The sequence below is a fragment of the Fusarium oxysporum genome, chromosome 12 (genome assembly GCF_000149955.1).
Source record: "Fusarium oxysporum f. sp. lycopersici 4287 chromosome 12, whole genome shotgun sequence".
NCBI lineage: Eukaryota > Fungi > Ascomycota > Sordariomycetes > Hypocreales > Nectriaceae > Fusarium > Fusarium oxysporum.
The window spans coordinates 1,630,390-1,657,722 of NC_030997.1; the positions used below are offsets into that span (position 1 = coordinate 1,630,390).

Below are 27,333 nucleotides of genomic sequence, written 5' to 3' on the forward strand. Positions count from 1 at the left end.
CAATCTCCATAACCACTCTGCTTCATGGTGATCTCGTTGGATAACCGAATAACCATAATGGATCTTCTCGACAAGCTGAAAAGCCTGACTGTCCGCAAGCCACATGGAAAGTCTATCCCCCCAAGCCAGATGCTGATACCAAAACCGGTCCAGAGCGGTCATGGCTCAGAAAGCAGCAAGAAGAGAGTTCGCCCCGCAAAGATACCAGCCGCTGTCATTGATATGATGATCATGCCCAAACCAAAGTCATCACCACTGAAAACCCTTCAAAGCCTCCCTACAGAGCTTTTGATTCAAATCGCCACTCTCCTCGCCCCAATCGACCGCGCAAGCCTTGCCTTCACATCAAGTTGGCTTCATGGGCTTTTCGGCAACGCCACAAAGCTTAACGGATTCGATCGTTGGAAACTTCTTAAACGGCTTGAACAAAGCAGCATGTGGCCTTCTGAAATCCTCTGCGAGATTTGCCGGAAATTCCATGAGCCTCGCAAGAGCCGCCGAACATTCACTGAAAAAGAAGGCCAGCGAGCCTGTATCCGTAATGGCGCTTCACATCTTCAGCGATTGTCCATATCTCCGTATCTTTCGAGGGAGATTCATTTCGATGTCATGGCGGCTATATCGAGGTCTCACCATCTCACGCCAAACGCGCTACTTCCAGGCGAGCCAAGTGTACAGTTTGTGGCACCGTATGTCAATGATGAGGACGAACTAGTTATACGGCTACAGCAGACTGTAAATTTCTCCCATCAGGGGCACGTCCTCATAAAGTCACAGAGGATACTGTTTCCCGGACGAGATGCGGGCCGCGAGGCGAATAAGATCATTCAGGGTACCGGAACTCTCCACCGAGTTCTTCAGGAGACCTCCGAACTCGGTACGATCTGTGGCCATGCTAGGTGGGCTGACATTTATCCGTTCATCACTCGCCCAGACGAGCAGTTTGGATGGCACCAAGGACAATGGTCATTCCGCCATTCATCATTACAAGAGTTTGACCTTCCCGGCGAAGAACTACAAGAGTGTCTATGGACTCACAAGGGAGATTGCTGGGTGAACTGTCAAGCAAGGGCAAGGCTTGACAGTGCCCTCGAAGGTCGCATATGGTCTTGTGGCGGTTGTTCAACTGACTACGCCGTCAACATCGTCCGATCAGAAAGCTCTTGCGCGAATTATATCGTTATGACATCGTGGAAAGACCTCGGGACTTGTATTAGAAGGGATGATCCGCTGTGGAAGGAGCATATGAACTACGGTGTTCATGCGGGCCATAAACGCGAAGAATTTGGTAAAATCGCGGGTGAGATTGAGAAGTTGACGAGGGGCCCTGGGAGGCAAGTGTACTACTTCCCTCGCATTTCGAAGAAAAGGCTTCGGGAGATGTTCATTGATGAGGGAGGATGTGAGGAGAAGACGATCACAAGAGATTTAGAGGTAGATTCGGGAGGTTGTTTTCTTGCCTGTCACTCGTAGAGCAAGAACCGAGGGATGCAGAACACAGCGACCTCTGTGGCAGCTAGCTCAACACTGGTTCAATATATCCATACACGGAGAAAAAGAGGAAGAAGGTTTTGTACGAGGCTGGCGAGTCTAGTCGATTAGCAAGGTTCTTATTTACTGGTCGTAAGAACTGACGACCTCACTTTGAGAGGCTTGACCTGGCATGCCCTGAACTGTTCATCATCAGTGACACGGATGACATGTGCCCCTTCAATGTGCATTTCACTCCATTCAGCCCATGTCACAGAACCAGACTGACTGAATGAGCGACGGGGTCCACTTGGCCGATCTCGAGCGCCTCTCCCGACTTAGGTAAGATTAACTCTCCGTCTTATGTGAGATTGAGTTCACGGATGTAAGTGCCGAACGGGAGGCTTGGCAGGCAACATGTCGATCAAGGCCCAGCCAATCAGCAATAAAAAACACAGCTTAGGCAAGGATAGTATCTCCCTCTTCTTCCCGGCTCAGGAAAGGCGCGTGGTTGGCTGGCAGTTTAAGATGCGGCGCATGTGGCTATACTCCCTTTTCTGACACAGCCCTGTCAGATCGCCAGGTCATAAGGCCATCCTGCCGACAGACTCTGCAGGGCAACCGTAAGGTTAAATTTAGACTGCTGAGGGAAAGGTGGTCCTACTCATCCACCCGACCAATCTTGTGGCAAAAGCTGTTTGATAGGCTTGTTTCAACCGAGCGCAAGATGAGAAATGCGACCAAGAGAATAGTAAGACGTGAATCAATGCAAGACTTCTCTTTCATTATAATATTACGAAAACCGACTACAAACCTATAATGCGTTCATATGAAAACATTATTCTGGAGCGTGTTATGAGAAAGTCATCAAAACTCACTTGATGCAGATTTCACTACCGTCTTATCTTCTGATAGTCCCCAAGATCCAGAATCTCGGCCATTTATCCACTTTTATCTAATTGAGATGCCGAGGTATACCATTAAGCTACAGTAAATGAAGTTTCACACGGAGACAACTGGAAGAAGAAGGAAGCAGTTCAAAGGTTCCGGCCAAATTTGGTTGTTCTTGAGATGGGTGTGGAGTTGAGTAATCATATGGATACATCGCCATCCTTGTCTCGCTTGTGAGCAAGCCAATGATGCAAGGGCGTGAACGAGCAACCCAATCATAGAGGGATCGGAACGGAGAATGCCAAGACTTGCGGTCCATAGATATGTTTATCTTAGTCAGACACAATGGTATGATGATCTCGAGTATTGTGGGATCTGAATCCTTTGAGGGTCGTATAATCACTCAGGCGCAGAAGCCGTACCATATTGAGAAATTTCGAGAGAGACCATATTGAGGAGGTCATAATGGGTTTGGTATAAAACTGCAAAGCTTACATCTTCCATTTTCCAGAAATATCCTTTAAGCTTCTAGTTAAGCTAAGTGCATCGAGACGTGAACATGCGGATACTTCGCAGCGGCCATGCCGCCGTCGCAATCATACTTGGCCTTCTTCTTTGCCCCCACACGAGTGTTTCTCATCCCACAGATCGTATCTCATCCCATGGGAGCGACAATGCGCCTGATATCGATCGCCTGGACGTTCGAGGCCACGATTCTCGAGAGTCGTCAAGCTTTACTAACTTGGACCCGGACGGAGTCGATAATTTGACCGCCACGGTTGATCAAACGTCCGGCCTTCATCGCAGAGCTGCCAAAGACTTTTACCTGAGAGTAATGCCACTTGGTGCTTCTATCACACAAGGCTACAAGTCAAGTGATGGCAACGGCTACCGCAAGTGGCTTCGATCTCAGCTCCGTTTCCATGGCTGGAAAGTCAATATGGTGGGATCGGAGAGGGATGGTACTATGGCAGACTCGGTGAGTTGAACAAGCTTGGAACTTTATGCAGAGGCAGAGCTAACACTCGTTAGGACAATGAAGGCCATCCTGGTTGGATGATCAACTCCGTATTTGGCGCCTGGAAAGAAAGCAAGTGGATGAAACCCAATTTGGTCCTTATCAACGCAGGATTGTCAGTACATCATGCTGATATGTTCAATATACACAGCTGACATGGTTACAGGAATGACTGCAACAAGGGAGGTGATCCGAGCAAAGCAGGTGAGCGGACCAAAGAAATGGTAGATGACATATTCGCCAGCGTCCCTGGCGTAACAGTCATTCTATCTACCCTCCTCAGAAACGGAGATCCGGACCGAGATGCCTGCTCCAAAGACATCAGCAGGCAAATTAGGAGCGTGGCAAAGGGATACAAGAAGGGGACCCGCATCGGACTCGCTGATATACGCGATGTCATGAAGCTGAGCGACATTGGGCCGGACAACGATCACCCGACCGACGATGGCTACAAGTGGTTTGCTGGAGTCTGGTGGGATGCCATCAGCCAGATCGAGGATCGCATCCAGCCACCGGCAGCAGTCAACGGTATCAACGATGCAGCCACTGGACAGACCAACCAGTGCAAAAAGGTTGCTGGAAACTCGGGCCTTCCCGCTCAGTCTCAACTTGGGAGTGGCCACGATGATGGCAACTACGTTCATGCGAGCACTGCGCGCGGGACTCTCGACAGCGCCGTCATCGACAAGGGCAGTGACCCCAAATCAATCACCGATGCAATCCCTTGGCACATCTTCTTCGCCAATATTGTCAAGGGCGACCCCAATGCGGCTCGCACAGCCGCTCTCGATGATTGGATCCGCGTTTACCACAATACCAAGGACAAGAACGCATACTGGTTCCGTCAAAACCTGGGAGGAGGCAAGTTTGACAAGTCCGTACAGTTTGACGTTGACATGAATTGTGATTTGGGCCCTCGTAAGTACTCTCAGGTGCTGCACAGTTCCGAAACGATGCTAATAGTGGTTTTGATCAGGCTATGCCTTCGCCGATCTTGTGAGCAGAACTAAAATAAGACGCTTTTGAGCTGGAAGAGACTGACAAATGGTAGAACAATGATGGCCTGGATGACTTTTTCTGCATCAAGGAGAACGCTGTGTGGGCCTCACTCAATCGTGGCGGGAACCCTCCAAAGTTCGAAAGTATCGGGCAAATTATTGGCGAGTTTGGTGGCTTGAAAGCAACCGATGTACGCATCGCAGGTCAGTGGTTGTTGCAATCATCCCCCTTGCCCTGTTACTAATTCGAGTTCCAGACATCGACGGCGATGGGAGAGCGGACTTTTGCCTCGTCAAGTCCGCAGGCGAGATTGGGTAAGCAATCTCTGATCACGGCAGGTTTGATAGCTGACAGTGCCAGATGCTCCCGGAATGGTGGCTGGGGTGATAAACCACAATGGCAGGGATTCAGCACAGTTGATGGAATCCGTGGCACTGTCTTTGACATCGATCTCCCGGATAAGTCCGGTATAATCCTTGGTAAGTCCTATCCTGATATCACTTCTTGACCATGAAACTAACAGAAGCGGCAGCCGATATCAACGGAGAGTATGTCACTTTCACGTCCATATCTTGATGATCAAAGGCTGGCAATGCCTGGGCTGACATCTCTACACAGTTTTCGGAGCGATGTCCTATACATAGGCGGCAATGGCAATGTCCGGACATGGATCAACAATAGAGGAACCGGCAAGGGCATAGTGAGTCTAAGATACAAACAATGGTCAAGATTGAAAGGATTAGTTTATTAACAACGGTCAATAGGTGCCCAATTGGAGATCTGCAGGTCTTACGCACGCCGGTCAAAGTTCCACTGGCGTCCAAGACAGCATAAAATTTGGGCGGATCTACGGCTCCAACCGCCTCGACTATATTCTCCTCAAGGAACAGAAGGATACTTATGATGTTCTTGTCTGGGAGAACAAGGGAGAGGGCGGCACGAAACTCAAGGCCGACGGCAGCTATTACTGCGATATGCGCAACTCTGGGAGCGACGACCTCGTTTGGATCTATCAAGACGGTAGGGTCGATGAGATCAACGTCAACATCCACTCGCCGCCTGCATGGGGTCATGCTATCTCGTTTGACCTCAGGGTTCCTGGACCGAGAAACGGTATACATTTGGCCGATTGGACGGGCGATGGCAAATGTGACATCATTGTACAGGACAAGGCAACTGGGGCTCTGACTATCTATCAGAATACTTACCAAACGGCGTCTGGCCGCATGACGTTTGACAGCAATACTCTTCATGCAGCGCCCGGTTGCAACCAAGGCTGGGGTGTCGGGATATTCGACCTGGGAATGAGGATTCACGACATTGAGTAAGTCCCCCATAGGCAAGATCTTGTCCATGGCCCGACTCCAACTTAGCCATGTCGAGGACTAACAAATCTTACCAGCGGTGATGGGCGAGCTGACGTATTGTGCATTGAGAAGAACGGACTCATTACGGGTTGGCTTAACAAGGCCTCCGGGTTAGAATCCGTTGGTCAAGTCAAGTTCTCAGAGGGATGGTAAGCTACAATTCCCGCACCTACGCCTGCTACTACTCACTACTCCTCAAGGGATCGAGCTAGCATACGGTTTGCCGACGTAGAAGCGTCTGGACGAGCTGATCTTCTACATGTCGACAAGTACACGGGAGCTGTCAATGTCTTTACCAACAATGGGCACAAAGCTCAAGGAGGGAGTTCCTTCTCTTGGACCAACCGTGGAATGCTCTACAACCCCATTGACCGAGGCGAGAACATGGTGGGTTGATACTTCTATGACTGATGCTTGCTGGCTGATCCATTATACTTAGCACTTTACCAACCAAGGCGGTTTAGGAAGAGCTGATATGGTCAAGCTTGATCCGTCAACGAACAAGGTTTGTTATTGATCTCAAAAGCTGCTCTTTGAAGATGGTGTAGGCGTGGCTGACACCTAGAAACCAGGCATGGACGTACTGGAACAAATGTGGCTCAACTGGTGGAGACGATGCTCCTGCAGACAGTAAGTAATCATCACTCTGTACATGGCATTGTGTCTTATACTAATCTTACATTACTAATTGCAGAGGACCCTGGTCTACCCAAGACAGGTGGCGGTTCCGTAGGCGATGACATCAAGGAAATCGATCTACCAGAGAAGGGCGTGGACACCGACAAGATTTGCAAGATGAACTTTGACTCCAAGGACCAAGCCAAGATATCCGAGACATGGACCAAGAGCGGTGCGGCCCAGTGGTTCAAGGACTTCATCACCAAGAACAAGGCCGAGAACTGGACAGATAAGTTCTTCAAGGCCGTCATAGCCGGTGGTCAGCAGGGCGGATCAACAATGGACTGTAAGGATCTCGGATCGACAACGTGTGTTGGACCTGGCGCAACGGCTTGCACAACGTACACGCCGCCCGAAGCCTTTTATGTCCATGTGCAGATTTCCAATCTGTTCAGCGCTCTTCACAAGATCTGGACAAAGTCTGTCAACTTCAGTATTGACCAGCTATCAGGCGGTATCAAGGATATCGTCGATAAGTATGGTGAACCGCCCAGCGACGACCGTGCTTTGATCCTCAACATGCTGGTTGGTATCCTTACCTCAGGCGCCGGCCTTGGAGCAAAAGCCCCCGGTATCTCAGGCTCCCTGACCTTCTTGTCGGGCGCCTTCGCCCAGGCGTCTGCCAACAGTGGAAGTTTCAGCAAGGTGGTCACCAAGGAAGATCTCAAGGACGACCTGGAGAACGCCTACGGTAAGGTTTTTGGTGCCATACTCAACGTTACCAACGGATATGTCGAGGGAGTCCTCTCAGGTAAGCTGCCTGATGAAATCAAGGACACTACCGCCGAGGACTTTGTTCTCGACAACTTTGATCAGGGCCAGTGGTTATCAGAGCCGGCTGTCACAGAGGCGATGAAGACATACGTCGAGGGCACGCATAAGAAATGGGTACGTTGCTGTTCTTTGTCGGCTGATTGTTTGTGTTCTTGTCGAACTGACCTTTATCGCAGCTCGAGTTTGCAAAAACGAGAGCGCTTATGAATGGCAATGGCAAAATTGATGGGTGGTATGCTTTAATGGCGAGCCATGTATGTATTCGCTTCCCTTCCTCTTCAAAATGCTTCGCTGACTTGACTTCTCTCCCTGATAGCCCGACGACGAGTGCAGCCTGGTGCGTTTTCCTTACCTTCTTCTCCTTCCTAATATCACTCTGACTTTTATATGCGACAGCGAAGAACTGAGCCGAAAGATCCAACAGATTGGACGCAAAAGCTAACAGAGGAAGTCTGCACTAAGAAGTTGCCTGGATGTATCTGGCATGATAAGGTATGACTTTTGATGTTCATCCGTCAATGAAGATACCCAGCTATACTAAACCCCCCTCCCCCAATCTTGCACCTCAACTAACAAGTCGTGTCGTTTTATAGCGCTGCATATGCTTCGGACATAGTGACCACCGTTATCAGGGGGGAACGATTCGGCGGTTCGGAATTCTATATAACGACGACTTCGTTTCCGAGATCACTGAGATGGAAAACGTTGTGGACGACTACAAGGCCGCGCTTATCAACAATTACGAGTGCAATAATGGTGAGCCCTCGGTGCCCAGCCAAAAGGACTTGGACATCAAAAACCCTATCGCATACCCTAAATGCTTTATCTCATTTTATAGGCTGAAGGAAGATGAGAGATTCTATTGCGAGATTGCTAAGGAGCTTTGGTAAATGCAGGTTACCACTTAGATCAACTCAGACTAGTATTTCATGGTATTGGTTAATCTCTCATCTCATTATCATTTTAGAAGGAATATATTGTATCGATAAGAAAAGATTCATTGTATAATCACGCATCCTGACAACAAACGAAAGTCTTCTAGCAACCGCTCAGAAATATCTCCACCCAGGATACGGATAACATCCCAATCATCCTCAAAACTGATATCCCAAGCCTTCACCCGCCCTCTTCACCATCGACGCACCACGACACGCAGGCTCTTCTTCCGTCTCGGTTTCAGTAGGTGTCGGCAAAGTAGTCGTCACAGCAGTAACACCAGCGCTAGAGCACGCATCGTAATACTCCTCAGCCGAGTCACAATACGTAGCATAAGCGGGAGTCTTGCTTGGGAAGATGGTAGTAGCTTCAGGGTCTTGACGGCGAACAAGTTGTTTGTTGGTGGGTCTTGCAGTGGGCCAGCCTGTTGGGATGCGATATTCCCATCGCTTGGATAAAATGGTCTCGGTACTTTGACAGGCTTATTAGTCAATTGCTAATGGAATTTTTGGGATGTTTCATAGGACTTACACTGTGTATGGGCTGACGGTGATCACATTGAACTCTTCACAGTCATCGATACGATCTTGCAAGGGAGGTGAGCCTCCAACTGAGGTTATGCCTGCTACACAAGTGTCGACAGTAGTTGTTGGAGGCTCTGGAGTTGTAGTGGCCTCGAAGGTTGTTTCATCCGCCGTGGTAGAGATTTCTGTGGCTGTGTCTAGAGCTGTATCTTCCGCAAGGTCAGTCGTTGTTCCTAAAGATGATGCCTCCGAGGACAAAGCGATGAAAGTATTGTCAGCAATAGTGGTGACTCGACCGGTTCAGATGAAGATACTTCCGAGGTTGATGTGACGGACTCAGAGGCTGAGTCATCTACCTCGAGGGACGTAGTTGAAGCTATGTTTTCAGTACTGGATAGTGTTTTGTAGGATGAGGTGAGATCGGGCTGGAGTGTTGTCAATTCCAAATTGGAGGTGGATAATTCGACAGCTTCAGAAGAGAGGCTGGTAGCTTCTTCCGATACGACGCTGCTCTCTTTAGTTGTAACCATAGACGAAGTGGAGCTAAGGTCATCAACACCAACAAGCTTGCCATTCTGGCATCGAGAAACTAAAAGAAAGTTAGTAACGAAAGACCTCTGTATAACGAAGTAGCGTACCGTCATAAACACCAAGCGTGACTGAAGTACATCCAGGCGGCGCAGATGTGAACGTGATATAGACCTGCCCATCAGATGTTTGACAGAAGCCTGCCTCTCCGTTCGGCAACTCATTACTTTGGAAGCTAAGCGATGTTCCAGTCGAGGCAAATCCCTTTGTTATTGCATCTGACGGCGGAAGCCCTTGACTTTCCAGCTCTTTATAGGCTTCACCAGAATAATAAATGGGATTGCCACTCTTGAAGAGCTGACCCTCGGCGAGGTTAAAGCTGGAGGCAAAAGTGCAGGTATCAGGACTACCGTCGCCTACAAACCCCCCTACTTCTCGTTTGTTGATGCTGCGCTTTCGGTTGTCGTCAGGGAGTTGGATGAGGAAGATAACCGTTTGCCCTTCTGATTCAACGATACCATTTGTTGTAGAAGCCGCAGCTGTTGTTTGACCAAGGGACGTTTGGAAGGCCACAATATGTCTCTGCTTCCCTCGGCGCAAGATCGTTTTCGGGGGAAGCAGCTACGGCTTTCAGTAGAGCTGCGAAGGATATGTGTCTCTTCATCTCTAAGCTTGGTAGAGCTTCTGATGTGACGAAAGGTTACACAAGGTAAATGAAGAGAGGGATCATGGGGACTACTTGAGGCACGAAAATAAGGAGCGGCCGATGTCTCAGCCGCCATAATGCGATCGAAGGAGGAGATGAGAGATCAGCTAGCCACTCAGAAGTGCCAAGAGAAAGTTTTCATCCCTACATTGCACAATTGTATTTTCATTCCACCTACCAACAGATTTCGGATTCGGAGGCTGGTGGTCTTGAATAACGCTTGAAGTTAAGGAAATGCTGGACGGCTGTGAGCCCCATCATGCTATGACATGTGCCAGTAGACATCGCGGGTGTGTTTGACAGATATTGTCATAAAATGAAGGATAATAGTATCGTTCTGGGCACCACATGAGCATTATTTATCATCAAATCCCTATTAGAAAGAATCTCAGAATTGTAAATTCAACAATCTTTGTTCCCGCATGTTATCGCTGGCATCCGAACTTGCATCCGATCTGTTGGTTGCCCTACAAGGCATATGTCTCAGACACGGCATCCTTCTCGCGGACCAAAAACTCCTTGAAGCTACCCAATCCAGTTCCCCACATCTTGACCCTCTCAGCATCAACGCATTTCTCTCCATCCCTCAAGAATACCTGCGATCCAATAAACGGGTTTGTATCCATAGCCTGAGCAACCTGCTCATCAGTGTAAAACTCGGCCTTCATGTCTCGCCCAGTCGCATCAGACAGAATCTCCATCATCTGCACGGCCGTCAACCTCTCGCTGACAAGGTCAATCCCTTCCCCGTTAAATCTTTCAGGCTCGTTAAAGGCGGCGAAAGCGAATTTAGCAATATCTTGCGGGTCGACGAGGTTGAGCTTGGTGTCGGGCTTTAGGGCGGTCAACCAAGCGTTGCGCTCGAATAAGTCGCTGTAGATCCGAGCTTTTGGGGCGAGAAGGTTGGACATGAAAAACCCTGGACGGATGATAGTCCAGTGCTTGAATCCAGCACGCTGAACAAGCCCTTCAATAACATTCTTGATGAAAAGGCTCTTGAAGAGAAAGTGACTAGGGGGAAGAAGCGTGCGCTTCTCAGGAGCATCGGCGCTAATAGAGCTCGAGTACACAACATCTTCAACGCCCGCCTTTTTAGCCAGTGCAATAATTCTCTGAGCCCAGATACGCTCATCGTCAAGATTGCTGTAATTGGGCCCAAGAGCGAGGAACAGCTTGTTGCAGCCTGTAAGACCGGCAGTAAGGGCCTCTTCATCGTCCCAATTGCCAGAGTTCAACACGACGCCGATCTTAGCGAGGGCTTGGGCTTGAGGGGACTCGATGTTTCGCACTGTAGCGCGGACAGACCAGTTTGATTGGCGGAGGTGGCGACATACTGCTGAGCCTTGGGTGCCTGTAGCAGCGACGACGTAGACTGTTGGGAGAGACATGGTAATGGAGTGAATGTTTGCTTGACTATGATATAAAAATATTGCTTTTAATTGTTGGCGGTCAAGCTGTTTTATATCTCGTTGTTTTGAGGTACAGTACATCTGCTATGCGCTACTCCGTCGTCCATTTGTGGGGCTGATGAGCGGAATTCCGCTGTTCTCTGGGTCCCTCAGCGCACTTCCACCATCTTACCTCCTCGCAAAACACCAAAATTCCATCTCACCCATCATCCATGGAGCGCAGCGACCCGCCAGCCCGACGGAAGTCCTGTCAGGCCTGCAAAAAGGCGCGGCGGAGATGCGATCTAGCGCGTCCAACATGTCAGCGCTGCGCTCAGCGGAATATCCACTGCCATTATCCTTATGCGCCTCCACAGCGCGTGGGCGTCAGCTGCATACAGCCCTTGATTCCAGTTTCTGGGATTGAGGGTTCGCTTACGCCATCATGCCTTGGGATTTTTGATTCGATTCTGGAACCGACGGACGATTTTACAGACCAGCTGTTCCAAGGTTCGTTAGATTGCGATGCTTCCAATTGGTCTTCGCCACGGCTTTCAACCACGGCTCAAAATGCGTTGAATCGGTCTCAACTTGTTACTGTTCCTCAAGTTACAAGGGCAATTACGTCCCGGCTTCAGTATGCTATGGATACAATATTAAAGGGCCCTTCTCAAATGGTTTCGGAGAATCAGACGCCCTGGTGCCATTCGCACTTGTATGATGAGGGAATGCCTAAATCTATGCAACGTGAGTCGATTCCATGTCCCGCCAACGCATGCATAACACGTCAATATAGATGCGGTATCTTCTGCTGCACTCCATGCAGCAAAAAATCATCTCAACGCCAGAGTCATCCGCGACAACGTGGAAAGTCGTGTACAAGAACTTCTTTCCAGTTCTCCAGCAATGACACCACTAGAAACTCTGGCATATGCACAGGCCCTCTTCATATATCAAGTACTCCGCCTACAAGATAATGATTCCCGAACCTATGCCATCTACGAATCTACCATGCCTCACCTCGAAGAAGCATCCAACGCCCTCATCCCCTACATCGCTTTCGATGAAACAGCAGACTCACCAGATCACACCGCAGATCTCATTCCCCTCTATCCTGCCTCTGCAGCACAAGCCTTCTGGACAAACTGGATCTTCCAAGAATCAGCCAAAAGAACCCTCGGCATGATAAACTTTTTCATGTTGACATATTACTTCATGAAAGGCGAGTCAGGTAATAGATGCGGCCAGAATAAAAACATCGCTGTGAATCGGTCTGTCACTATGTCTGCGCATTTATGGAAAGCTCAAGATGCTGTTGACTTTGCACTGGCGTGGCGAAATAAGAAACACTTCGTGATAAATGTGAGCGCGTAAGTCAACATTGAGTTTTGTTTGTTGTTTCTTTAGCTGACGATGAACAGACTGAATTTCTTGGAGACGATAATCCACGATGCCCAGAAGGATGACATTGATGCTTTTGGCAAGATATGTCTGACATCGTTGATGGGACTTACTGAGGCAAAAGGCTGGTTAGCTATGAAGGGGATTGCTTTATAATCTTTCTATATATTCTTTCTGATTCCAGTCCACCTTGACAAGGTGACAGTGCGATGAGAATACCTGGGCAATAATTCTGATCGCATGCGTCTGCACCCTTCTGTATAAGAGGCTCCTGCCCCTCCTTTAATCACATCATCTTGAACTCTGATTCATCCTCCTTGTGTCATTCCTGCCGTATTAGAAACTCTTTCTCGAACTCATCCTCCTGTTCCCAGTAGGCATCGGCCTTTGCGCTTGGCTTAAATCCACCAGATTTGACAAGTTCGTCAGATGGGTACTCGTAGACATCCAGTTTGATGACTTGATTCCCTGGGTATAAATGGAGATACTGAGTCCCGGCCATTGTTTTCATAAACGCGTCGTAGCGCTCAAGATCATCAATGTGATATGCATCTCGGGGAGAGAGAAATGCCATTGCTCTACAAATGAAGAATATGGCGAACTTGAAGATAAGAGCGAAAGGTGGCATGACGCTGGAAATTCGAAAGCCTCGGGGTTCTAGTAAGAGCCGTTGGTGGTTTCAATTTATGGTTTGTTCCTGGTTTTCAATTTTAATGGCGCGTGCAGGTGAAGCTCAGCCGTGGTATATATGCTCCACCAGGTATCAGATCATTTAGTTATCACATGATGATCGCTCTGAACCTTTATCCTGCCGCCCTTGCCGACTTCCCTTTATCGGGCATATGGAGACAGACAGAACTCATTATTTGACAGATCGAGGGCCTGAAGAGAGAAGGTGTTTTCATGAAGGTCCTGTATTGGCCAGGTCGGATAATCCTGCCGAAAACCCCACCCACATTGCAATATTCCTCGCTAATCGGGTCTTTGCTTGGCAAGTTTCTCCTCTTGACAACTCTTCCACGCTGGCGCCAACGGGATACTCTATAAATCATTGGAAGTGATAAGAAGGTAAAAGAATTATTGAGTGGAGATTCTATAGTGTGAACTTTGCTGTAATACGACTAAAATTCGAGTTGGTTTTGTTGACTTTGTAGATATTTTGTCGTCACGATATGGCGTGTATTAACAGGTTGTGACGGCTCAGTTGAAATGTCAGAATGAATACGCACAACTCGCCACTATGGCTTGTAGGCAGCGACTCAAAAACAGACACTAGTATTGTTCTCCATGCAGAGCATTAGCACTTTCTTACTATTATTTTTAGAGAGATCATTTTAATGCCTAAGATGCGGGTATAGGGTAATTATGAATATTCATCGCCTCTGCCCAAGACCTGAGACAGATGCTATGATAAAATTAGTACAGAATATCAGGTCCTCTTCTTTCGCCAAACCTGACTCCCACTTATGGACGGCGACGCCGAGGCAAAACCGGTGCGGCTGAGAAGCAAAAGCCCAGTCAAAGTAGGCGATGTCACTTCAATTCCACAGTATCATCTCCAAGCCCCAGTTATAAATAACCAAAATGAAACATGCCCTGCGTTTCGTTATCTTATCTCGTATTGATAAGCTTCTTATCGCCCGAAGCCAACAAGGACCTCAGCCTCGGGTTCTGACATTAAAACAAGGTGCCAAAATTAACTGGTCTAAAGATCTACTGAGATACAGTAAACTTACCTAAGCCTTTTCGTCACTTAGGAAAAAGGTCTTAACTTTCCTTGCCTCCCGTTGCCTGGAAGCTCGGCAAAAGTCCCTTAAGTAAGCTGCTGACAGACCAATAAGTGGGCCAGGTCTGCCGTGAAACAACTCCACCAAAGCGGCCGAATTTACAGCAGGAATACAGACCTGTGATAGGGTCATCAGCCGTAAACAGCACAATGGTGGTTAAAAATAAGCGAAAATACAAGCTTAGGAACAAGCTTCTGCCAAGCGTCAATGCCGAATCCTTGCCGCCCCCGGCAGTCGAGACCATTTAGAACTATATCCCCTGCCAAGAGCTGCTCAATTGAGAGGCTTTCACGATGCGGGATCCTGATTAGATGGAACGATATTTGTTTTAGTGCACTCTTAACCTAGCTTTTCGTGCGAAAAAGGAAAGTTGGATTATTAGACGTCAAGCTATGCTCAGCCTTGCACATGTCATGGCATTGCAATGGAAAGAAATTGAACAGGCTCGACAGCCGCGGTGAGCCTCGAGGACCGTGTATAAATACGTGGCTACTGCCCTTATTGACTTATTTCTTGTCCTCATCCTCAGACAATTTGACAACTCTCTCCTCTCTTACGATAGCTCGATACCATTTCATCATCACAATGCTCGTCTCAACTGCCCTTCTCGCTCTGAGCTCAGTAGCCTTCGCAGCTGCTACGCCCGCTCCAGCTCAAAACCCCGTGACAGACTTCAGCTTCTGGCTTGGTGGTCCTATCCTTGAGAAATGTCTCGCTGAAAAGAATTGTGAGGACCGTCTCCTCGACAACCCTTACTACGTCGAAGCCAAGAAGACCAACCATGCCAAGCGATACAGCTGCCACGGCTCTGGCATGCACACCGTCGTCACCAGCGGCAGGAACTTTGTCAAGTTTGGTTCTTTCAACCCCTACGATTTGTTCCATCACGTCTATGATCTGTGCCATGAAGGAGGATGCGATAGTGGTAGTGACTGGGCCCGAAGCACAAAGTACGTTACTGCTACTGGTATCTATTCCAAGGATATCAAAGTCAGTGCTCAAGGCGTTTACTCAGGGTGGGACATGCGTAATGCTCTTGCTCAATCTCTCGCCGATGCGTCTGGGCGAAACCAAGTTTGGTCTGAGGAGGTTGCGTGCCCCAGTGGAGGACGAGCATGCTCTCGTGTCAAGGCCTGGCAGGGATATGCTCCCAACTTCCATCAGTCTGCCATCTTCAACAACTGCAATCAATATGGCTGGATGAATGCCAAGACTGATGGTCTTACTGGAATTACTTCGGGTGGAGATTGCAAGTCGATTGTTGAGAAGCTTGGAGCAATTATCGGAGAGACGGTTCCCTTTGGAGCAGGAACTATCCCGCTTCTGGGTGCACTTTGTGGTTAAACGGTACTGCATGGGAATTGAGACGGCAGCCAAGAGTGAGATGTATAGAATTATGAGCCTTTGGACCTTGCTGAGTTAGGGGGGTACTGGCTTAACCTAGCAAATATCGCCCGTAGCCGCGTGTCTATCTCAAATTCATTCCCATTCCTTATCCAAAACAACAAGATTTTGATACCCCTTCTTCACAACCTCGGTATCAATCACCATGACCGCAATGAAGGTTGTGTGCTCAGTGTCGCTAGGGTTATCGCTGACAGTGTGATGGCAACCCGGAAACTCGCGGAAGCTCTCGCCTGCGTGATACACCTTGGGCGGGTTACCGTTCATCCCGCTGAGGAGTTGACCCTTAATCACAGTGGCGGCGACGGTCGCACCAGAGTGAGTATGCGGCGGCTTCCAGCCGTTAGGACCATAGTGGACTTCGAGGCCAACGATGGACTTGCCGGGTGCGTTGGTGAGCTCGTAGTCATAAAGAATCTTGACGGTTTCGCGAGGGCGATTACTGGTACTGATTAGCTGGATTCTGGACGAGGCAAATATTCAACTTACGACTTGTTCTCAACACTGTCTGCCATTTTGATGAAGTATATGTTGTACGATTATTGCGATGTGATGGAGAAGACACAGGAGCAAGAGATAACAAGAGATGAGGAATATGATAGATACTATTTTTTACCGGAATGAACTACTTATACTGATAAGAAAGTCGTATTTTCTCGATTGATAGAGGACGATTATCCTACCCGTCGGCCTCCCGATTTCCGGGTGGGGATGAATAAGCCGGGCAATGGTCAATTACGGGGCTCACCCGGGTATCCGGGTATTCTCTTCTGTCCCCGAATCCCGGGCGCAATTGCCTACTACGACTATCAGCATATAAACAGTTCCTTCTTGGCAGAAAAAAGAGCTTAAATGATATCAGCTCTTAGTGATATCATCCACTAGTCTATCACTGCACTTCATACGCCAGGAACAATTCCCCCAAACCTCAAGATGAAAGCCGTTCAGATCCTCGGAAACATGTCTTCTCCAAAACTCACCACCAACTTCTCTATGGAGAAACCCGAACCTGTAAAGTCCGATATTCTGGTTCGTGTTCATGCCGCTGGAGTCACTGGCGATGAAATTATGTGGCCAGAAACATATCGACGTCCATCCCGCGTTCCAGGCCATGACATATCCGGAGTCATCACCGCATTTGGCCCTGACTACTCTGGACCTCTGAAAATAGGCCAAGAAGTTTTTGCGTTTCTATCGGCGCACACGGGCGAGGGACAAGCTGACTATGTCCTTTGCTCTCTTGACGAGGTCGCCCCAAAGCCAACAGCGCTTTCACATGCCGAAGCATCTGCGTTGCCGATTCCGGTTCTGACAGCATGGGAAGTTCTCGATTATGCTGACATTGACGCTGGAACGAGAGTTCTAGTGACTGGCGCGTCGGGTGCAGTTGGTCAGCAGTTTGTGCAGCTTGTCAAACATTTGACAGGTGCTCATGTGATTGCACTAGCATCTGCGACAAACAAGCAGCTACTGGGCGACGTACCTGACGAGATTATTGACTACAAAACTCCAAACTGGGAGAAGTATGTACAGGAAGTAGATGTTGTCTTTGACACGGTGGGCGGAGAGGTTCTGGCAAAGACGTGGGAAACTGTCAAGTCTGATGGCATGATCATTACAATCGGTGATCCTGCGCCGTCGTGGGCCTTTGGAGGTGATGAACCTTTAGAGTCCTTGTCCCTACCAGGTGTCAGGTATAAGTATTTCATCGTATCGCCGAACGGAGAGCGCTTGGAAAAGATGGCTGGGCTGTTTGATGAGGGAGTGATCAAGCCACTGGCGGTCAAGACGTTTCCGTTTGATCAAGCGGTTGAAGCTTGGGAGCATGCAAGGCAGCGAGGAAAGGGTTACAAGGTCGTGATTGAGTTTTAAGCTGTAAATAGATATCAAAAAGGAAGTCGGGAGTAGGGATTAGATAGATTATTGAGTATTCAACTTGTACTTCATTCAATCCAGCTAGAATCCAGCTCCACGCCCATGTTGATCCATCCGCATATATCCTCAAACGACCCCAGAGACGCAAAAACATTATCATCCTGGTCCATCGTCGGTAGAGAATCCATGCTTCCTTCTCCCTCGCTTTGCGTTAAACTCGGGACCTGATTCGACCCTGGAGTACTCCCGACATCCCCACTACTCCCTCCAAGTCCCAAAACATGGCGAGCGATAGTCTGTATCTCTTTCACATTCCTCGCCGTCCTTGGCCAAATCTCGCCTACGGCTTTGAGACATCCGATAGTCAAACGGATCTGATCTCGCGCTACTGCCAAAGCTTGATCTTTGAGCAGGTAGGTACAAGCCGATAGAAGGGCGAGAGTCCCTTCGCTAACCATGCATGTCGTGAAAGGCGTGTGGTGGAATGGGCGGACCGGTAAAGCCAAGAGCTGGATCTGTGCATTGACTGACTTGAGAATTCTAGTTGTGTGTACGTTGATGAGATCTGGCTTCGGTGTATCTGCTGGTGGTTCTCGAGCGCAACTGGATACTTTCTCAACGGGGTTGAATCTCAGATCCGATAACGGTCTGTGTATACCAATAGTTGCACTAAACAGTTAGTTCAGCTCTCATTGTTGGGAGGGAAGGACATACACATGAATAAGCAAGTGAGCTTGAAACATCAATTCATCAATAGTCCCGTCTTGCTTCAGCACTGGCTTTTTGTCTTTGGGCAGTAGCAGTAGCCAGGCATCGAATGCCGAGTCAGCGGATTGTATGATGGCCTCTGAATCTTCTCTTGTCGCCCTTTTTGGTGACATGCAAATGACTTGTGCTGCACAGCGCACTGCACCGATGAGATAGGCGAAGGACGAGAATACCACGTCTTCGCTATCGAACTCGCGAGAATCAAAGTCCTGTAAAGTCTTTGGTGCAGGAACTGTCTATGGCTCGTATGTCAGTCTCTTGCACCAAGATCGTGTAAATTACTTACACCTGATTCATAATCTGACTCTTCACAAGGAAGTTCCGCGGTAGGTTCGACATGTAATGTTTTGAAGTTCATCGTCCCCAGTGTTCCAGCGTAGGAAGCATCCACGATGAATAGCATCCACCACGTTCGTCTCCAGCATTCAATCATGACCGGGTCTCTGAATCCGAATGTAACAGCGAACTCCTGCTTCTGCATTTCCAGTCCGACAGCAACATCAATTGCAGCATCCATCTGATCTTTTGCTTCAGCCTTAAAGGTATACCAAAACAAAGCGATGGAGTACAGCAGGCGAGCCTGGACTTGCACTGGATCTGATGGTTTAAGCTGTGATATTTGAGCCTTGACGGCGCTACTTAGTGATTCTGACCATTGGTGGGTGTCATAGATATGCCCAATCAGCCGCATGGAAGCTATGAGGGGATTAAAGTTGAAAGCCGATGTTTGGGATAGTTGGACCAAGTGCTTGAATGGGGGAGCGAAAGGGTGCAAGTGGTGAAAGTTGGTATAGTACGACTTGACCAGAGCATCATCGGTGAGACCGCCAAGGCCGAAATGCGGTGTTTCGCGGTTCTCTGGTACTGGCGTTGGGGCGGGTAAGCTCGCATGTTGAAAAACCTCCATGCAATCCGCCCCAGTCGCAGATTCACCGCCCAAATTGATTCCCTCATCAGATACGGCCACAGATGTCTCTGACACAACATTCTCCAGCTGCGCATCAGCCTTATTAGCCAGACGTCTTCGCCTTTCAGTCAAAGCAGCTCGATCAAGGCCACCGCGTCTTGAAGCTGTATACTGGCACGTCTTATCGTATGCCATGCACCGACTGCATCGCGGCTGTTTAGCGTCGCATTTCACATGCTTTGTCCGACACTCGAGACAAGCTAGTGACGAGCGTGTATTGGCACGTGTTGAGACTAGTCGCTCCATGGTGAATGGGTATTTTACGTGGAAGAGAAATATGGTTGATGCATGTCAAATCGAGGTAATACTAAAGTGGGGTCACGGGTATCCGGGCATCCGGAAATAGAGTGGGTATACGAGGTGTCAGCCAAGATGAGATTTCCATGGATGCCATGCTTTGTTTACGGTAAAGACTGCGTGATTATGGGAAACGAGGAGATAGCTTAACTAAAATTACACACTATTTGAATGCTTTCTTCTGTACCATACAATACTTCTTACGGATACCTTTGCTCCAGGTTGTCGAAAATTCGTCGCCCAAACTGATCCATCATTTGAGACGTTGAATTTTCTTCTGACTAAATTCCCTGCTAGGCTCGTACAAGTGCCAATCAAGGACCTTGTAACCTCTTTGCTCGACGATACTAAAATCAGGCTGCAAATAATTAAAGGTTCGACAAGGCAAAGTGTTGATCCTCTCCGACTCAGCCTCCTCCTCATTAAACATCTTGACCCCACCGTGGCCACCACCGTGGCCAGTATCTTCGCTAGCGATAAAATTAGCACGTATACTGGTACCCTTGATATCGATATCCCATTTCTATTTAGTTTCCTATATATAGTTTTCTACTAGTCGCCAGTATTTACAACGCTGTTTAATCAGGCAGGTAGCAGGATTCAGGTAATAAAGAGTGAATTCCTAGGGGTAATACTGCTCTGGAAAGAAGGTCCTTATACAGAGGAAGTCCTTAAAGAAGGCTCTCTCGCCTACGCCTTCGAATTTAATAGATTCTAGAGTTAAGCTTTAGGGATATGACGGCGTAGCCTGTGGGGTCTATTGGTAGAGATGCCTTAATTGGTGAGGCTGAGGCTATCCTGCCGCTTGGTTATACTGCTCTGCTTCTCTCCTGCTCTAAATTTAAGCTGCTAGAGAAGCTTATATATAGAGAAGATTATGTAACTTATCAGTAAGGGCATATTTATATACTTAAACCTAGGCTAACTGTATTCTGATAATAGTCTTGCGATTAGTGAGATAGTTTATGCTGTTGGTAAAGGGTTAGTAAACTCTAGGTTAGATAGGATGTGATACTTTTAGTAGAATAGACAGTGGCTGGTAAAGTATATTTAATCTTCTGTTTTACCTGCTTTTAAACTAATCTTATGTTGTCTTAAGAGTAAGGTTGTGATAACTATAATCTCTAGTATAAGTATGTTGCTGTCTGGGCTTGTATGCTCTAAGGTGGGATATATATAACTTCTTATAAGGATGTTATAATGGCCCAAGTTATACGACAGTGTATGTGACAAAACAGATAACGAGATCCAAAACACCAGTTGTTCTCCAGGTTGATGAAATGTTTTATCTTTAGGGCACCTGTGTTCATCGGGACAGTATCTCGAGAGCAGCGTAGTGTAATCTCCTGTTCAAGTTTCACCTGTCATTCTTATCATTGCGGATTCGCCTTCAGATAGCAGGGTAGTGAGAAAATGCATGTTGAATGCTGGTGCTGACTTGCATGAGGAACTACGCCGAGAGTCGGACTCCTGCGATGTTAGCATTTCATTTTCTGCCCTCGTCGTCAACATCGACCGCCCATGGTTACACAGCGAGCTCTTCAGCGACACTGATTTCGGCGTGCAAAGAGCTGTCAAATCCAGCAACCGTCCAGTTGTGGATCATTTATAAACAGCGCCAATCCCCAATCTCTAGATCTCAGATTCTTTCTCAAGCCAACCAAAATGGCTTCTTCAACGCCAGACATCTCTTGCATTCTCCCACGCCTTCCCCAAGAATTAAGCAAGGCTATTTCTCATTATCTAGAGGGCAGCGACCTCAAGGCCCTGCGCGAAACATGCTCAGCAATGGCATGGGCCATACCACTCCATTTCGATCGTGTATTCATATCCGCAAATTCCCTCAATATCCAAGTCTTCAAAGCAATCGCAGCCAACGAAACCTTTCGTCATCAAGTCACTGAGATTATCTGGGACGACGCCCGTCTATTTACTGGACCGGAGCGCTGGCAATACAAAGATGAATGGGAGTATCACGGTCGGGAGCCAGATATGATTGTAACTGAGAATGGGTGTCCGAAGTGGTTTCAGAAAGGATCGAGTACATCTGACGATGACTGGTGCCACCCCTACACTTTCCCTGTTGCTGATAATCATATGGGACTCGCAGAGTGCTGGGACTATTATAAGCCGTTGTTAGAAGACCAAAGGCAGATTCTGGCAGCTAATGCTGACATTAAAGCTTTCAAGTATGGTCTCCAGCGTTTCACATCCTTGAAAAGAATCACCATTACACCTGCGACTCACGGGAGGCATGGGACCCCACTATACAGGACTCCTATGATTAGAGCATTTCCTCCCGGATTCGATTACCCAATCCCAAAGGCATGGCCTACTGCCCCAATGAATGATTCTGGAGAATGGCAGGACGAGCTTCCATGGATATCTGAGGAGGGCGATGCCCCGTATCAGTGGTTTTACGGTACCCACTGTACCGCTGAGAAATACAGAGAGAAGTGGCGAGGCTATCAACTCGTCAGCCGAGCCTTAATTGAGTGTGAGAATCAAGTCACAGAGCTCAGAATCAAGGGCCACGAGATCAAGTCTGGATTGAGCTGTCGTATCTTTGATCAGCCTTGCACCGAATACGAAGATATATGCACTCTACTCAGGCGTCCAGGGTTCCGATACCTCGATCTTGATCTTTTCACAGGTCTCATCGAGCACGACGACTGGGCAACATACAAGACGGGACTTTTGCACGACGCTTTAGCTCAAGCTAAAGACATAGAGCATTTATGCATACGTGCTTCGACCCATATCGAGGATGCATTCCCTCAACAGCTTGATCCAGATGACCTCGAAAGGCCTGTATTTTCCCTACGCACGATATTTCCTGTCTATCACTGGCCACGACTTCAGCATTTCAGTATTTCGAATTTCCTTGTAGAGCTAGATGATTTGATTGATATTCTATCCGCTTTGCCGTCCACATTGCGCTCCGTTGAGCTAATTAACTTGGCACTTCGAAATCCAGACCACGGCTATGACGATCTCGTTCGCCAGATGCGTGGTACTTTGGACTGGCGCTTACGCCTAACGGAAGAGAGACCGAAGGTGCATATGGTCTGTTCTAGGGGATCTAACATATGCACATTGGTGGACGATGAGTTGATTGAGGTAGATGATGCGGTATGTTCTTATCTGTATGGGGATGGTGAAAACCTATTCGAACCTGAGTCGAGGTACGTATCACGTGGAAGAGGGGCTGTACGGATAGATGTATTCGATTCAGCCTTCCGAGCTCCTTACTAGAGTCCAAGATATATGTTATTGACAATCGTCTCTACTCTAGCAAGTCCTTTAGACTCGGCGAAAAGCTTAGGAGCCACGGATTTGATAGGGAAATTTTAAATGTACTATATAGAAGCTCATAAACCTTATTCTATTGTCAACGATGGCCCAGCAGCCGTCAGCGCATTTTGCCTTGTCAGAATAAAACCATGCCAACCTGGAACAGCTATTAATCTTCTCTAGTAGCGGAAACGTCTTTGTGAAAGCTGCAGACACTATCATGTACAAGCCTGAGTTATTTGCGTGTCGGTAAAGACTCATGTTGCGGTTTTGCTCTCGACCACCGGGCTTATCTCATGGGTCAAGCCACGTGATATGATCGTCATTAGATCATTTTCAACCCCTCCCAGGCTCCAACTCCAAGACTGAAAGCTTCTATCTCGGTCCCCTTTCAGCTATTTTATAATTTACTTCTCCAACGGTCTAGAAAATGAACATCCGTCGAGACGCCAAACCTCCGCAGGTTCGTCCTCATCAAATATCTTAACCTACTGAAGCTAGTCGCTCCGCCAGCGATAAAATCAGCATATATAGCAGTACCCTATATATTAATGTCCTATTTCTCTTTACTTTACTATATATAGTCTTTTATTAGTTATTAGTATTTATGATTCTATTTAATTAGGTAGGTAGCGGTATTTAGGTGATAAAGAGTAAATATCTAGGGGAGATATTGCGATAGAAAGAAGAATACTATATGGAGAGAGTTTCTGGAGAAGGCCCTATCGCCTACAGGAGGTCCTCTGACTTGATCGAATCTGGAATCAAGTGTTGGGGTTATGACTTCGTAGTCTGTGGGGTCTATCAGGAGATGAGCCTTGCTCGGGAGAGGGTCAGGCTGTTCTGCCGCTTGGTTGTACTGCTCTGTGTCTTCCTATATCTGAGACTAAGCTACTAGTAAATCTTGTACCTGTAGAACATCATCTAGCTCTTAAGTGAGAGCATCTTGAAGTTCCTGAGCCCGGGCTAACCGCATCCTAATGGCTGCCTCATAATCATCTGGATAGTCTATGGTATCATCGAGAGGCTTGGTAGACTCTGGGTTAGGATAGTTAGGATGCTATTGGTAGAATAGGCGGTGGCTGATAATATATAGATATTCGTCTGGTTTGCTTGCTATTTAGAGTAGAATTGTCTTATTTTGAGAGGGCAGTTATGGTGACTACAATCTCTAGGATAAGTGTGTTGCTACGTAGACTTATATACTCCTAGGTCGGAAACATAGATCTTTTTATAGAAGCATGTTCCGGTGTTTTAAGGTCTATGCAATGCATCACAGAACTTAGAATTGGGCCAAAGACAGAAGTTATTCTCGAGGACGATGAACTGGCCTATATTCAGGGCAACAGTGTTCATGGGGACAGCACCTCAAAAAGAAGATTGTAGAGTAGCCCAGTAGTGCAATCTCTTGTTCACTGTAATGTTTCGTCAGTTTTCACTTGTCATCCTTCTCATGGCGGATTCGCGTTCAGATAACAGGCTGAGAAGAAGGCGCTTGTTAAATGCTGTTGATAGTAAACTCGGCCAAAGCGGCGCCCGACATGGCTCCCGAGTAATGGCTCCTATGTGCGCGGTCTTATTGGTTCTATTCGGTGATCTCCATTGCTGAGATTGCACCAGCAACTAACAAACCACTAGGTAGTCGTGTCTGTGACAAGCATCCCCATATTCAACGATGCTTCGTCCAGCAAACGTTCCCTGCCACAATAACAAAATCTTTATGTCCCTTAGTGTCATCATCATAATCAGAGGCGCCATGCTGCTTACCACTACAGCGATCATCAACAGAGCTGTTATGCAAGTCGTGATTGTCGCGGCATGGTGCCAGTAACTGGCCGCAGCTGATCGTCCAGTTCTCAGGCGACTCAGGCGTTGACGGTAGGTCTTCTTCAGTGACAGAACACAGATCATCTATAGCTTCGCGGCATTTCCTCTTAGGGACAGAGTCATCGGTCTTACTGCTTGAAGTCCTCTTGAGATTCGAGGCCTGAGCGCTGGGTGAATTGTCACGATTGATTGAGCTTTGTGATGAGTGCCCGCTAGATAATGGGTCTAAAGCCGGAAGGACATCGGTGGAATTAGGTATCCCAAAGCTCCCATCCCTATCGGGCACTCCAAGCTTCTCAAGTGAGGAAGAGACTTGGCAGTCGAGGCTCAGCCTCTGTTCCTCAAAACTGGCCATCTGGAAACGAGGGGTGATGAGCTCTGTTGGAAGAAAGCCTGGCTTTGAGACAGGCAGCGCTGGCTGTGAGAAGGGAGACACAGGTCGCTCGGGCTCATGAGTACCTTGGAAAACGTGAGTAAAGTTCAGATATCTGGGGAAAAGAACATACCACGATACGCATCCTCGGACGACCAGTGGGAGAGGTCGAGAAAGACATTGACGTCGAAGTCTTCAGTGATAACATCACTCATGGCTGGAATATCGTGCCTGCGGTAAGTTGACAATAACGGTGTTGTTTTGTTGAATTCGGATTGGAAGTGCCACGGAAAAGGAAGAGTATGCCTTCCGAGTCGTAAAAGGCTACAATGTTCATTATATATGTATTTATTGAAACGATATACTTTTAAATGCGGACATTATCTCTTCTCACTTGGTTCGATCAGACGAGTAATGGACCATGAATAAGCTTATTATTAGGGGCTTTTTTATAAACCTTAACTCCATTAACAATGCGATACTTTGAGTTATGAAAGCTTCGTCCATGTTATCTAAAGTATAAGTCAAAGTCTAGTTACAGCCCAGACTCTTGCATTTCTATCATGGTTCAGGGGGGCATCACTCGATCTGATGTCACTTCGAGTTCAAGTCATATCGTTATGCTGGAGGCCCGTAGACATCGCAGAATTATATGGCCAAAGGCTATGCGTTCGCAGTTGTTGGTGGCTGCGCTTGATAATGCTGTCATTCTGGTATACTTAGAATAAGTGGGATCCCGCTATCCGAACTGCTTCTTAATAGGATTTTCATTCTCTCTTGATGGCACTTTTAAGTTAAAGAAAGGCTTTAAGTAGGAATTGTGATTTCGAATGCTGTTTCACAAGTGATGCTCGAAATCTGACCTCTCAACTAGCTACTGTATGTAAGGCGCGCGACAACACTCAACTCGCACCCACTACTGACTCGAAAGCCCTGGAAACATATCTTAGACGGTGCATGGGATTCCTCATACTTGAAATATCTGTGGAATCCTCCTATATAGAATGGGATACCCGAAGGTCTCAAACACAAGAATCCTAGACTCTAGACTTGTCCATGTTCTTACAGGTATTCGCTATCTTGATGTTGAAGTAGTTCCTGTAATGATTTTAGGCCCACATTCTGACGAGTTGCGGAGTAAGAAAACATCCAAAAACACCGCACCTGTTCACAAGAGGTTTGGCACGTAGCCCCAAGTGTCTTGTTCTAAAGAACTTACTCCTTGTTGTTGTACATCCAGATCTCGGTGTATCTAGCGCTACGGACCATGGAGTCGAGCACTAAGCGGTTGTACTCCTTCCATTCTTTCAGTAGGCTTGGAATCGTGGTGCCTGCACCTTGCTGTGTGCTGTACCAAGTATCGAAGTCACCCATATGGTCGTAAATCGCCTCGTAGACAGCACAGTACTTAGGCCATATATCCTTGTGATTTAGGTAGCTGAAGATCATTCCTAGCTCAACGCATTAGTATGTCTAAATAAAAGTGAGACGGGCTATGTCCTCTTCAAGTGACTCATATATGCTGGGATCATAGAGGATCTTACCCATTTCTTTGACTAATTGAAGCTGCTCATCTGAACTCGTAGTTTCATATTTAGTGGGCGAGGTAGGTTCGTTTCCGGTGTACATCTGTATTATTAAGTTAGACAAATGGGCAACGTATATTCAAGGTAGATTAGACAAGTGCCACAATCATAAGCCGGGTGAAAAGAGAACAATAGCAGCCACTTACGCTCCCCTTTTTCAGGCTTGGCCTGAATTGGAAGATGGTCAACCGGTCCGGATGTTCTTCGCTGCCCAGTTCTGCCACTATGACTTCTCCAAAGCTTGCCCATCTAGTACCACTTGGATAAATCTTGATTATCCACATGGGATTCGTCTTGGCGGACTTTATCCACTGTCGTGTCCAAGAACATGGTACTTTCGGCGTCGGATTTGCGGGCATAGGCGAGTCAAACTTCAGTCTTAACTCGTCCAATGCACACTTCGTGTTCAGGTGGTATCGTCACGCCGACGCTAACGCAAACTGGTATGGTCACAGGCTGCAAGTATTTTTACCAA

General features: G+C 47.6%; 13 protein-coding genes across 14 annotated transcripts; 6 read left to right on the plus strand and 7 right to left on the minus strand.

The window, feature by feature from the left end:
- Positions 1-57: 57 nt before the first annotated feature.
- On the plus strand, positions 58-1,473 carry FOXG_14610 (uncharacterized protein; the record flags this gene model as incomplete). The annotated part of the gene is made up of 1 exon (XM_018394666.1): positions 58-1,473. The coding sequence occupies one exon, from the start codon at positions 58-60 to the stop codon at positions 1,471-1,473; it is 1,416 nt and encodes a 471-aa protein (XP_018254195.1).
- Positions 1,474-2,811: 1,338 nt separating this feature from the next.
- Positions 2,812-8,164, plus strand: FOXG_21586 (uncharacterized protein). Its single transcript, XM_018401930.1, has 19 exons — positions 2,812-3,340; positions 3,394-3,494; positions 3,546-4,297; positions 4,356-4,375; positions 4,431-4,581; positions 4,629-4,692; positions 4,739-4,857; positions 4,902-4,926; positions 4,997-5,078; positions 5,143-5,702; positions 5,781-5,894; positions 5,946-6,132; positions 6,185-6,250; positions 6,318-6,375; positions 6,440-7,311; positions 7,374-7,451; positions 7,514-7,534; positions 7,594-7,689; positions 7,791-8,164. The coding sequence occupies exons 1-19, from the start codon at positions 2,921-2,923 to the stop codon at positions 8,085-8,087; spliced, it is 4,083 nt and encodes a 1,360-aa protein (XP_018254196.1). The 5' UTR covers positions 2,812-2,920; the 3' UTR covers positions 8,088-8,164.
- Positions 8,165-8,291: 127 nt separating this feature from the next.
- On the minus strand, positions 8,292-9,967 carry FOXG_14613 (uncharacterized protein; the record flags this gene model as incomplete). The annotated part of the gene is made up of 5 exons (XM_018394667.1): positions 8,292-8,604; positions 8,665-8,903; positions 8,972-9,246; positions 9,296-9,806; positions 9,890-9,967. 5 exons carry the CDS (start codon positions 9,965-9,967, stop codon positions 8,292-8,294), a joined length of 1,416 nt encoding a protein of 471 aa, XP_018254197.1.
- Positions 9,968-10,358: 391 nt separating this feature from the next.
- On the minus strand, positions 10,359-11,279 carry FOXG_14614 (uncharacterized protein; the record flags this gene model as incomplete). The annotated part of the gene is made up of 1 exon (XM_018394668.1): positions 10,359-11,279. One exon carries the CDS (start codon positions 11,277-11,279, stop codon positions 10,359-10,361), a length of 921 nt encoding a protein of 306 aa, XP_018254198.1.
- Positions 11,280-11,475: 196 nt separating this feature from the next.
- On the plus strand, positions 11,476-13,392 carry FOXG_14615 (uncharacterized protein). 2 transcript variants are annotated; one of them, XM_018394669.1, is made up of 3 exons: positions 11,476-12,026; positions 12,076-12,649; positions 12,701-13,392. In XM_018394669.1, exons 1-3 carry the CDS (start codon positions 11,513-11,515, stop codon positions 12,834-12,836), a joined length of 1,224 nt encoding a protein of 407 aa, XP_018254199.1. In that variant the 5' UTR covers positions 11,476-11,512; the 3' UTR covers positions 12,837-13,392. The 2 variants fall into 2 exon arrangements, with proteins under 2 accessions (XP_018254199.1, XP_018254200.1); XM_018394670.1 differs by having other exon boundaries at positions 12,076-13,392.
- Positions 12,643-13,394, minus strand: FOXG_21587 (uncharacterized protein). The gene has a single exon (XM_018401931.1). The coding sequence runs from the start codon at positions 13,306-13,308 to the stop codon at positions 13,003-13,005; it is 306 nt and encodes a 101-aa protein (XP_018254201.1). The 5' UTR covers positions 13,309-13,394; the 3' UTR covers positions 12,643-13,002.
- Positions 13,395-15,052: 1,658 nt separating this feature from the next.
- FOXG_14616 (uncharacterized protein) lies at positions 15,053-15,811 on the plus strand (the record flags this gene model as incomplete). Its single annotated transcript, XM_018394671.1, has 1 exon — positions 15,053-15,811. One exon carries the CDS (start codon positions 15,053-15,055, stop codon positions 15,809-15,811), a length of 759 nt encoding a protein of 252 aa, XP_018254202.1.
- A 135-nt stretch (positions 15,812-15,946) lies between these two features.
- On the minus strand, positions 15,947-16,386 carry FOXG_14617 (uncharacterized protein; the record flags this gene model as incomplete). Its single annotated transcript, XM_018394672.1, has 2 exons — positions 15,947-16,313; positions 16,361-16,386. The coding sequence occupies 2 exons, from the start codon at positions 16,384-16,386 to the stop codon at positions 15,947-15,949; spliced, it is 393 nt and encodes a 130-aa protein (XP_018254203.1).
- A 418-nt stretch (positions 16,387-16,804) lies between these two features.
- Positions 16,805-17,743, plus strand: FOXG_14618 (uncharacterized protein; the record flags this gene model as incomplete). The annotated part of the gene is made up of 1 exon (XM_018394673.1): positions 16,805-17,743. One exon carries the CDS (start codon positions 16,805-16,807, stop codon positions 17,741-17,743), a length of 939 nt encoding a protein of 312 aa, XP_018254204.1.
- On the minus strand, positions 17,714-19,763 carry FOXG_14619 (uncharacterized protein). The gene is made up of 3 exons (XM_018394674.1): positions 18,801-19,763; positions 18,461-18,750; positions 17,714-18,415 (listed from the first exon to the last, which is right to left on the minus strand). The coding sequence occupies exons 1-3, from the start codon at positions 19,725-19,727 to the stop codon at positions 17,815-17,817; spliced, it is 1,818 nt and encodes a 605-aa protein (XP_018254205.1). The 5' UTR covers positions 19,728-19,763; the 3' UTR covers positions 17,714-17,814.
- A 1,669-nt stretch (positions 19,764-21,432) lies between these two features.
- FOXG_14620 (uncharacterized protein) lies at positions 21,433-23,234 on the plus strand. Its single transcript, XM_018394675.1, has 2 exons — positions 21,433-22,963; positions 23,074-23,234. The coding sequence occupies exons 1-2, from the start codon at positions 21,444-21,446 to the stop codon at positions 23,153-23,155; spliced, it is 1,602 nt and encodes a 533-aa protein (XP_018254206.1). The 5' UTR covers positions 21,433-21,443; the 3' UTR covers positions 23,156-23,234.
- A 1,507-nt stretch (positions 23,235-24,741) lies between these two features.
- On the minus strand, positions 24,742-25,487 carry FOXG_14621 (uncharacterized protein; the record flags this gene model as incomplete). The annotated part of the gene is made up of 2 exons (XM_018394676.1): positions 24,742-25,358; positions 25,406-25,487. 2 exons carry the CDS (start codon positions 25,485-25,487, stop codon positions 24,742-24,744), a joined length of 699 nt encoding a protein of 232 aa, XP_018254207.1.
- A 1,000-nt stretch (positions 25,488-26,487) lies between these two features.
- FOXG_14622 (uncharacterized protein) lies at positions 26,488-27,211 on the minus strand (the record flags this gene model as incomplete). Its single annotated transcript, XM_018394677.1, has 3 exons — positions 27,005-27,211; positions 26,817-26,901; positions 26,488-26,723 (listed from the first exon to the last, which is right to left on the minus strand). The coding sequence occupies exons 1-3, from the start codon at positions 27,140-27,142 to the stop codon at positions 26,488-26,490; spliced, it is 459 nt and encodes a 152-aa protein (XP_018254208.1). The 5' UTR covers positions 27,143-27,211.
- Positions 27,212-27,333: the final 122 nt, after the last annotated feature.

Excerpts from the sequence above, each read along its gene's own strand:
- FOXG_21586 (XM_018401930.1), top strand. The coding sequence starts at position 2,921 with ATGCGGATACTTCGCAGCGGCCATGCCGCCGTCGCAATCATACTTGGC. Across the intron at positions 3,495-3,545 it reads GTCCTTATCAACGCAGGATT|GAATGACTGCAACAAGGGAG; the intron begins GTCAGTACATCA and ends ACATGGTTACAG. Across the intron at positions 5,079-5,142 it reads GAGGAACCGGCAAGGGCATA|GTGCCCAATTGGAGATCTGC; the intron begins GTGAGTCTAAGA and ends AACGGTCAATAG.
- FOXG_14615 (XM_018394669.1), top strand. The coding sequence starts at position 11,513 with ATGGAGCGCAGCGACCCGCCAGCCCGACGGAAGTCCTGTCAGGCCTGC. Across the intron at positions 12,027-12,075 it reads AATGCCTAAATCTATGCAAC|ATGCGGTATCTTCTGCTGCA; the intron begins GTGAGTCGATTC and ends ACGTCAATATAG. Across the intron at positions 12,650-12,700 it reads TTCGTGATAAATGTGAGCGC|ACTGAATTTCTTGGAGACGA; the intron begins GTAAGTCAACAT and ends GACGATGAACAG.
- FOXG_21587 (XM_018401931.1), bottom strand. The coding sequence starts at position 13,308 with ATGCCACCTTTCGCTCTTATCTTCAAGTTCGCCATATTCTTCATTTGT.
- FOXG_14619 (XM_018394674.1), bottom strand. The coding sequence starts at position 19,727 with ATGGAGCGACTAGTCTCAACACGTGCCAATACACGCTCGTCACTAGCT. Across the intron at positions 18,751-18,800 it reads AGTCAGATTATGAATCAGGT|ACAGTTCCTGCACCAAAGAC; the intron begins GTAAGTAATTTA and ends TACGAGCCATAG. Across the intron at positions 18,416-18,460 it reads GCTCACTTGCTTATTCATGT|TGCAACTATTGGTATACACA; the intron begins GTATGTCCTTCC and ends CTAACTGTTTAG.
- FOXG_14620 (XM_018394675.1), top strand. The coding sequence starts at position 21,444 with ATGGCTTCTTCAACGCCAGACATCTCTTGCATTCTCCCACGCCTTCCC. Across the intron at positions 22,964-23,073 it reads CTATTCGAACCTGAGTCGAG|CAAGTCCTTTAGACTCGGCG; the intron begins GTACGTATCACG and ends TCTCTACTCTAG.